This window comes from Somniosus microcephalus, chromosome 19 (assembly GCF_052327205.1).
Source record: "Somniosus microcephalus isolate GS21.2 chromosome 19, FLI_Smic_1.0, whole genome shotgun sequence".
Taxonomy (NCBI): domain Eukaryota; kingdom Metazoa; phylum Chordata; class Chondrichthyes; order Squaliformes; family Somniosidae; genus Somniosus; species Somniosus microcephalus.
The window spans coordinates 45858193-45868616 of NC_141005.1; the positions used below are offsets into that span (position 1 = coordinate 45858193).

At 39.8% G+C, this 10424-nt stretch overlaps 1 protein-coding gene across 2 annotated transcripts in view; it reads left to right on the forward strand.

Annotated features, from left to right (window-relative positions):
- The window catches only part of tpcn1 (two pore segment channel 1), a 99460-nt gene that overhangs the window by 46691 nt on the left and 42345 nt on the right, over nucleotides 1-10424 (forward strand). For both annotated transcript variants that reach the window (XM_085961740.1, XM_085961741.1), the window contains exons 7-14: nucleotides 3223-3257; nucleotides 5045-5103; nucleotides 6022-6121; nucleotides 6256-6372; nucleotides 7862-7986; nucleotides 8151-8199; nucleotides 9216-9279; nucleotides 10013-10057. In XM_085961740.1, the coding sequence (XP_085817866.1) occupies nucleotides 3223-3257; nucleotides 5045-5103; nucleotides 6022-6121; nucleotides 6256-6372; nucleotides 7862-7986; nucleotides 8151-8199; nucleotides 9216-9279; nucleotides 10013-10057 (594 nt within the window). The remainder of the gene's footprint in view (nucleotides 1-3222; nucleotides 3258-5044; nucleotides 5104-6021; nucleotides 6122-6255; nucleotides 6373-7861; nucleotides 7987-8150; nucleotides 8200-9215; nucleotides 9280-10012; nucleotides 10058-10424) is intronic.

Consider the following 10424-nt stretch of genomic DNA (forward strand, 5'->3'; position numbering starts at 1 on the left):
TACCTTTTAACTATATCTCTCTGTAATCCGGACTTTTTGATAAACTGGCACCACGCCGGTCCCGTTGGTGCCGGATAATAAAGAGTTTCCTGTATGTTACATGTTATATATATTAAACAAACATGTTAATGTTGAGCATTAGAAGCATTGGGAGTAATTGATCCACCTGATATTAATTTGATTTTTTTTGAGCTAGAAAAATTTGAATAACCACAGATCATGAAATAATTAAACCACCACAGATCATGAAATAATTAAACCACCAACATTAAGGAACCTATAAACATGTAGAGAAGCTAATTGTTAATAGAGGAAGCATTATTGAAAAGCTGGAAACATTGAGTAAATGAGGCTGATTGACACCTACTTTGGGATATTTAAGTGAAGAACAAAGGGCTGAATCTTAACTCCTAGAAACAGGTGGGTTAGGGTCGGGTGAGATTAGGGGGGAAAAATTCGGTTGCGTTGCGCCTCCCGTTGGGCGTTAATTTGGTGCAAAGCAACTAGCGCCCGGGCGCGGCAATGTTTGCGCCGCTCGCAAAATTGACCAGACATTTTGCGGCGGCGCTAAACACTACCGCCACGATCTCCTGCGCCCGCAGATCATGACGTCAGTCGAGCATGCAATGCCCCGGTAGCGCCCCAGACCGGATATTGAGTGGTGCTTTCCGCCTGCTGCTAGCAACGACAGATTGAGGGGAACGTTTTGCAGTTGGGAAGGGACTGGTGGAGCGCTATTTAAAGGCGGCCGCTTCCTGCCTTTTTTTGTCAGCGACATTTTTGCACCACGCATTCTGAGAGAGAGAGAGACTTCTGGAGAGATTCAGCGCTGTGTGAAGGAGTTTTGGGTTACTGAGCAGCACTTTGCAAGTTCATTTTGATTTGACCTTCCTTGCATCGATTTAGAAGAGACTATGGGGGCTGCACCCTGAGCTGTTTCCCTGGTCCTCTCCATTGTTCTTTCCAGCAGAATTGATGTACAGGTCTCTCCAGGCCGAGATTCAAGGCTGCAATGAGCAGGGTGTGGATGGAGAGCAAGATCGACACTCCCCTTTAAGAACTGGCTGGCGCCAGTGTGTGTTCCATTGCTGACTGACATCACATGAGCTTCGCCAGCGCTCTGAGGCAGCGCCTCGCTCCTCGGCATTAGCGCCTTAAGAGAGGTGTGTAGCGCCTGATTTAGCACTCCAATCACCTCCAGGAGCGATACAAGCCAAATTTGCAGTCGGAGATGATAATTAGCGCCAGGCGCTAAACTTTGTGCCCGGCCGATAATTGTGCCCCAAACAGGGCGATACCGAATTTCTCCCCCTAAAACTTTAAAAATCTCAAACCTGACCCAACCCACCCACTTCCAGGTTTAACGGAGGTGGGATAAGGGACAGGCAACCAAACCGCTTCCCAGGCCTCGGGAAACCCGGCAGCTGAAGGGATGCAAGGACAGTTTTGGGGAGAAGGTAACTGCCTCCCCCCCCACCCACATCAGACCAACCCCCCCCCCACAGATTGGGGATCGGACTCCCACATTCCCCTCCCGACTGGAAGCCAAGCCTGTCACTGACAGAATCTGTCAAACCAAAACTACGCATGTTGTGGAGTCAAAACTCCACAGCATGCGGGGAAACCTGAACTTACAGGTTTCCTGACAGAAATTCAACCCCCCTTCGCCTATGCAACCTGTCCCTGTCAAGATTCAGCCCAAAGTGTGTGAGCTTTATTAAAAATGTTCAGTAGCTGTTTGGGGCAGATGCAGAGAATGTACTATGTGTGAAATGGAGGGTGGGTGAAGGTGTGAGGAAGGGATTTGAAATCTGTGCTCATGTCAGTGACCAATAAATTACGATGACATCTCAAGTAAATTAATAAACATGAGTGAAACTAGTTTTCAGATTATACTGATTACAAAGACAGATCTCCTTACAAATGAGGCACTAGATTCTAAAATAAAAATCTGTCTCTTTCACAATCTTTTTATTATATAATTTTTTTTAAATACATTTTAAATATCACTGAAGAAAGGTGAACCAAACAATTGAAAGTTAGTGGATGTGATTCCTGTTTTTAAGAATGAATAGAGGCTGGCTCAGGTATTTATAGATCTTATAGCTTGGCCTCAATCGTGTTTCTAAGCCCCTTTTAGGTGCTTCCACTACCCTTTATATTCCTGTCAGGTATTTATACATCCACTAGCCTGTTTTAACAAAAATATACAGGCAATTGTAAGCTAGAAGGGATCAATAGTGGTCCATCCATTTAAAACCATTGCAGATAAAACCGTAGCGCTCCACCGATGGTTCCTACTCAGAAGTGAAACTGCTCCAGGATGCATGCGGGTTGCCTCCGGAACATATCTTATTAGAGTGGCTTTAAGTGCAAGTGGAGACTCCAAATGTTTGGTTTCTATGAAGGGGATATGAGTCAGGGAATCATGAGGCGATATCTTCAGTTGTAAAAATATATAAATAATACGTACGGCAGAGTACTTCCTACCAACTATATTAGTCAGCCTTTCCTTCTCCTTTGAAAAGGGCAAATGTGTAGAGATTTAAGGATAAATTGTGTGTGGCCTCAGCAATGACATGGGACCGTGCAAAATTTGCCCAATAGTGTATCGTAGACTGGTTACTGATATTGGTGCATGCAATTTACAGGATGGTTATTTTGTGTAAATGGACAGCTGAAAGCGTGTAAATAAAGTTACCAAGTTAAAATGAAGCAGTGGGCATCAAATCGAAAAGACAGCTTAATGTGAATGAGAAGAAATTGGATCATTGTAGAGAGATGAATGGATAAAATTGTCCTAACAATGATAAAAGGGCAGAAATTCAGGTTCACATATGAAGATATGAGAAATCCAGATGGTGCAAGGTATCAACGCACCAATGCACTGTACCACAGCATGGGTTAGTAGCCGTGATTGTTAACATTGTGAGTTCTCAATTCCAGATGGGTGGAGGAAAGGGCACACAAGGTACCACAGGTTGGAGGGTGAGTCTACCTGTGCCACTTGTCTGTCGCGAATGGTCAGTTCTACAGCAGTGAAATCTGGGTGATGCTGCAATTAGAATGCAGAAGCAGGGAAAGACTGGGAATGGGAAAGTATTAAGTGTATGAAGTTTTAAATGGGTTTACTCTTGATACTTACTGGACTTGTCTGAGGATGTAACTGCAGTTACACTGTCTTCTAGTATGTGATGCCTTTTTTTCATTATTTTTGTTTAGGGTTTTATTTATTTTCTGCCAATCCATTGGATCCAGTAAGTAATCACAATCTTTAATAAAAAAATGTTTGCTGGTCATATGTATGTCAATATCTTCTGTTTGAGTACCATACACTGTGAGTGCATATAGTGAGTATTTGAATAGAATATTCCTGCCTGTTAATACACAGTGATGTGTCATTGTATAATTCCTAGTTAGTTCTCAGGATTGTATAGTTATTAGGCAGTAGTTTTAAGTAATTATGTGTGAAGTTTTGCTTGATTCACTAATTTGAGCTAAATTGTTTCAAATTTGTAATAAGTAAGTTTTAGGAAAATAGGAACATGAGTAGGCCATTTAGCCCCTCGAGCCTATTCTGCCATTCAATGATATCATGGCTGATCTGTGACCTAACTCCATATACCCACCTTTGCCCCATATCCCTTAATACCTTTGGTTAACAAAAATCTATCAATCTCAGATTTAAAATTAACAATTGACTTAGCATCAACTGCTGTTTGCAGAAGAGAGTTCCAAACTTCTACCATCCTTTGTGTCTAAAAGTGTTTCCTAACTTCACTGCTGAAAGGCCTGGCACTAACTTTTAGGCTATGTCCCCTAGTCCTAGACTCCCTGACCAGTGGAAATAGTTTCTCTCTACCCTATCAGTTACCCTTAATACCTTGAAAACTTCAATTAAATCACCCCTTAACCTTTTAAATTCTAGGGAATACAACCCTAGTTTGTGTAACTCCCCTCGTAATTTAACCCTTGGAGTCCAGGTATACGCTGCACTCCCTCAAAGGCCAATATATCCTTCCTACAGTGTGGTGCCCAGAACTGCTCACAGTACTCCAGGTGTGGTCTTTGTAGAGCTATAGCATAACTTCTAACCCCTTGTATTCTAGTCCAGTAGATATAAAGGCCAGCATTCCATTAGCCTTTTTGATTATTTTCTGTACCTGTTCATGATATTTTAACAATCTATGTACATGGACCCCCAAGTCTCTGGACCTCCATTGTTTCTAGCTTTTCGCCATTTAGAAAATATCCTGATCTATCATTTCTAGGTCCAAAGTGAATGACCTCACACTTGCCTATATTGAAATCCGTTTGCCACAGTTTTGCCCATTCACTTAATCTATTAATATCTCTTTGTAATTTTATGCTTCCATCTACACTGCTTTCAATGCCCCCTATCTTTGTGTCATTGGCAAACTTGGATATGTGGCTCTCTATTCCATCATCTAAGTCGTTAATAAATGAATAAGTGAACAGTTGAGGCCCCAACACAGATCCCTGTGGGACACTACTAGTCACATCCTGCCAATTAGAGTACCTACCCATTATCCCTACTTTCTGTCTCTTGCTGCTCAGCCAATTTCCTAACCAGGTCAATAATTTGCCTTCAATTCCACGAGTTTCCACTTTAGCTAACAGTCTCTTATGAGGGACTTTATCGAATGCCTTCTGGAAGTCCATATAAATAACATGCATTCTAACCTTAACCCTGTCCACTACTTTAGTCACCTCTTCAAAAAATGCAATCAGGTTCGTCAGGCATGACCTGCCCTTTACAAATCCATGCTGGCTCTCTCGGATCAGCTGAAAATTTTCCAGGTCTTCAGTCACTCTCTCCTTAATTATAGACTCTAGTAATTTCCTGACAACAGATGTTAGGCTAACTGGTCTATTATTCCCTAGTTTCCCTCTCGCACCTTTCTTAAATATCATAAATTTTAAGAAAAATATAATACATAAAGGAATTACGTTTTTAATTTGATAGTAAGTGATTATAAGGGTTCAGTTTTTCTGACTATGCTATTTTATTTTTTGCTTGCAGTATTTTAGCACTCCAGGAGACAGCCTTGTCAGTTTGTTTGTTCTCCTAACTACAGCTAAGTGAGTCTGCACAACACTCCAATTGAACTTAAAGCAGAATAGAAATACCTGTCCTTCGCAACAACAGTCACTCACAGGGAGAAGGGCTATAAAGATTGAAATGAGTTTTATTGTCCTTTTTATTACTAGTTGCTAGAATAAGTTACATTCATGCTGCATGTGGGGAAATTCCAAACCATTGCAATATATCATTATATGTGGCAAGCTGTTTATAAATGTAGGACTGTGGCATAGTATGTTGAGGTACCAATAGCCTTTGCCATGGGGAAGTAGGATGTGGGTGTGTGCCTGCGATTTCTAACCTGGTGAATTGGTACTGTCAAGCTGAGGCAGAGGAATTTCACAGAGAGGAAAGAAATTTATGTGGACAAGTCCCTTTGTGGCTCAAATATTTCTATGATCCAGGTTTGGCTTAATAAAATTGAGAAGCCCTTTGGTTCTGTGGATAAACGCATTGTCTGGTGTGGTACTGAGCTATACAAACTAGGAAGGTCCCAGGTTCGACCCCCCCCAGGTTCGATCCCTGGTTTATGCTGATTAAGCTGACCTCAGCCGGGAAGGCAGTGGGAACACTGCCATTAGATCCAGCATTCCTAAGCTGGCAAAGGGAAATCTCACCTGAGGTTCTCTTTTCTAGAAACCTTTGATGGAAATTGTGTGTTGGGGGAGGATAGAATCACAGTGTCTGTGATGTCCTCCGCAGTCAAATAGCAATCTGACAGTCCAGAATCACACATCAAAAATAACCAGTTGGGGTGTCCCAGAAGGCTCTTGGTGCCCTTGTAATTGAACCCTAATATGAGTCACTGACCTAAGGAGATGAGGGAAGAAAAGAGGAGAAAACTGTGGGGGGGGGGGGGGGGGGACCAAATTGAACCAGTTGCCTTTTATCTTTTCTAACAAAAGATAATTCTATAGTTTTCCAGATGTGATGATGCCAGCTTATTCCAAAAATCCTTGGTCCTGTGTATTCTTTATTGTGTACTTATCCATCGAACTCTACTTCATCATGAATCTGGTATGTTTTTGAATAACATTAATCAAGAACTGAGAATATATATTTATCTAGTAGCGAACTGTGAATTTATCTTGCAGCACGTGTTTGCTTTACCAAGGTTATTTTTAACTTGTATTCTGTTCACAATTTTCCAGCTACTTGCTGTGGTGTTTGATACATTTAATGATGTTGAAAAGAAGAAGTTCAAATCACTCCTTTTGCACAAACGATTAGCAATAGAGCATGCCTTCCGCCTTCTGGTCAGCAAACGGGTTAGTGCTCTACAAACATTTGTATACTTTCACAATACTGGCTAAGAAATTGTATACATTTTAGAAGATTGATCCTATTATTTAACAGTTTCATTTGTTGTACCAATTTTTAGCATAAATCCGTGAACATATGGCGGAGATCTTGCAAGTAATGATCTAACTGGTTTGTCATTGAACCTAAACCGTATGTAACTCCCTTCTGACTTTAAGTTAAGACCAAGATGCAAACTTAACCACAGAACCGTAAACCTTTGTTAAGGAGGAATCGTATATTCAGGCTTAATGTCGCAATCTAAAACTCATGCAAAACACGCAGAAGAATGTTTAAATATAGGGGATAATGGATAGATCAGTTAAAATTCAATTGAATGAAATTTGTGTCAATATGTATTCCATGGATTAACTACTGGAGCGTTAGAGTACATTAATACAGTGCTTAATCACATCTCTCAAAAATGTCCCAAAGCACTTCATGTACAGTGAATTACTTTGAAGTGACTGTATTTGTGTAGGTTTTGTTAAGCAAGTGGCATTTTACGTTAAAAAATGTAGTCTGTAATGATAATCAGTACACTATATACAAATCTTGCTGTGTGCTTTATTTATGCTAAAAATAATGGATGTGAATTTTCTACGTCTGTGGTGAGATTCTCATTTAAGCAATTAAAATTGTGTCCTATAGGAACTGATGTTTTCCAGCAGAATAGTTCCACCTAGACCACCTGAACAAGAGACTATTCTGATAGTGCCCCAAATGGTTTCCACCACCATACAATAATACATGACCAGTCTACAGACTGCTGCCCTACTTTCTATGTTCAACAAATTTCACTTGAACTTGTGTTTATTGAGACTAATGAACAATAGATCGGAAGAAGTGATGAGGGTAGATGTGAAATATTATAATTAAATGGAGAGACAAAAGATTAGTGCAAGCACTTGCGAGCTTTAGTTTTCCTGTTCAGTAAATAGTAAGAAAAATTGTTAAAAAGTTTTTTTATTTGGAAGTAAACCTTTTCTTCTTGATAGGGCACTAACATTAATTATAGTGTCTTCTATAACCTGAAGAAGTAATCTCTTGTATGCAGATTTTGAGAGCAGGTTTCATTTGTAATAATAATTTTTCTCCTGTCCTGAAGACATGAACATCTTCCTGGGGTATGATTCCATGGCTGGGTGCCCTCCATTACTTCATTCAGGTGCCTATTATTTATACGTGCGCCTTGACCGTATCCACATAATTGTGCTTAAAGTAGGAATTTCTGGATAGCAATCAGAAGATGATTATTTTTTCATACCAACAAGAGGGACTGAAACCACTTGTAGGTGTCCAGTGCTGCCCCCACTGAGAACTCATCCAGCATATAGATCAGGGATGAAACATGGGACCTTCGTGATCTGTGTGACTCAGCTCCTCACAGAGAAACTCAATGTATAATCAGATGTGTAACAATCTAATGTATCTTTATGTGGTAATTCTTTATTGCAGAGGCCTACTGGCATTTCCTTCAAACAGTTTGAGGGCTTAATGAGATTCTACTACCCAAGAATGAGCGCTAGAAATAAATATCTTATCTTCAAAGCACTGAAGAAAAGCAATACTGAGTTACTAAGGTAAGGATTTTCAGGCGTCATACCCTAATTATCAGTTCTTTTTGAAAATATTTTCCTCTTTTTAAATTAATTCCACACTAGAATACCTTTTGTATGCACTATGCCTGCTAGAGTTATGAGTGTGTGAATAATCTATGTATTTAAAATAAATATCTATCCCACAGAATAGAAGATTTTTACAACTTCTATGAAGTTACTGGATTAAAATGGAAAGTAAGTAATGTGGAAATGTTACCATTTGCATTCTGTATCACTCTAAACTGAGCACCAACCTGGATGTTGGTAAATGCTGAGCAGCTGAATCCAAGTGCAATTTACCTACTCTATACTCTGAGTTTTGTACTGTATCTACACCACAGTGGTACAAATTCAGTGTGAAAATACAGTATAAAATAAATGGGTATTAAACTTCTGGGGGGCTGCTGTCTCAATGTTTTCCCAAAATGGACTATAGGCCTATTTAAAAGTATGTGGAAGATAAACTATATTCAAGGTACAGGAAACTTTGTGTTATCCGGAGGCTAAATGTCCGGCAAGCTCGAGCCACCGGCAAAAATCAGGAGCCGTTTTGTTAGGTTTTTTTTCTTCTCGTGGCTTTTGTTTTCAACAGTCAGGCTCTGCAAAGTCTCTGTAGCTTAGCAGCAGCTTCAGAGAGACGCTTCCAAGGTACGGGCCGACTGTTTAGAAGCTGTTGCTAAGCAACAGTGTTTGTTGTCAGATACAGAGATGAAAAGCTCCGTATGCTTCAACATTAACGCTGGTGTGTCCGGCAGTTTTGAGGGAACAGCAACAGCTTGGTCCCGTCGGTGCCAGATAGCACAAAGTTTCCTGTATCAGGAAGATCATACAAAAGTTATGTGATTTTACTTTATTTCCTCATTTTAGAAAAATGGTAAAGCATAAAAAGTGCCTTACATAATTGAACAGCAGAAAAACTGTAAGATGATTTATTTCTATAGATTTTCTTAACAGAGTAAATTCCCCAATGCTGTGGTTGAAAGGGAGTGCAAGTCCGAGCTAGAGTTATAACATAGTGGCACCAGTTCTTCGACCCACTTTTATGTGCAACTCCCCACGGGAGTGCGGGATTGGTAAACTTATCCTAATAGGTTATTCTTTGTATTAAATCATTTATTTAACATCTTAGCACCGACTGTAATGTTGAACAATGTAAAACCAACATGCGCTGCAATTGATTACAGTTAGATATTGCTTTTTTCCCCCCCTAGGCAAAAAGAAGTGGAGACTATTGGTTTTATGACCTTCCACATACTCCATTTCTTATTTTTAAAGGTACTGTTACTGTGGGTTACCTACTGAAATAACCAGACTCTTGCAGCAAAATCTATAAATCTGTTTTAGATATACAAAATTATCACAGTGATCTTTCAGAGCCTTCAATTAATCTAATTCCAGATTTACTTTTGGCTGTTTTTATTGAATGAATTTGTATGTTTGTATGGATTGTAGATCATAATGAGTTATAGATTGATTTCAAGGCTCGGGTAATATCTGCTAATCAGTTTAGTTTTATGGCTAATGATGATATCTGAGCCCCAAAAATAAATTCCAAATTTGCTTTTTTTTACATTTAAAAAAGAATAATTCTCTGGATATGGGCGTCGCTGGCATGGTTGGCATTTATTACCCATTCCGAGTTGTCCTGCGAAAGTGGTGGTGGCCATTCTACTTGAACTGCTGCAGTCTGTGTGTTGAAGCTGCTCCCACAATGCCAATAGGCAAGGAGTTCCAGGATTTTGATCCAGCGATGATAAAGGAAATGTGATATATGTCCAAGTCAGGATGGTGTGTGACTTAGATGGGAACTTGGACCTGCTGTCCTTGGTATCTTACAGTGCAATTTTAGGGCCATAATTTCTAATATAGTTTGACTAGTTTCAATACTCTAACTTCAGACCAAAGTGCAGATGCTGTTTTATTATATGGAGACTTTGAAATGTTGAATACTGGGAGGTTGTAACTTGCTGTGAATTATAAATCCTCTAATTATTTTCTATTTTTACAGGCATTAATATCCTTGTGAAGTCCAAAGCATTCCAATATGCCATGTGTGAGTAGATATATTTCCTAGGCAATTTGTACTACTTAATCCATGCTTGAAAATTTGTATTTACAGCTGCTTATATATATCTATATATATAAAAGGATCGTGGTGTCTGTCTGTCTGTCTGGGGCATTACTCAAAAGTTATAGAGCGTAACTACACATATGTTATATCAAAAGAAAGCTTATGATTAGGGGAGTCTCATAGGCGTATTTACTTTTTGGTCAGACAAAAATTGTTCAGACAGTATACAAAAACCGTTCAAAAAACGGACAAAATCCGCTCATTAGCGGTTGACCAATCCTACCGCTCATTAGCGTTGAGTGACGTGATGGTTGACCAATTGGGGGGCGTTTCATGGTGTTTGTGGGCG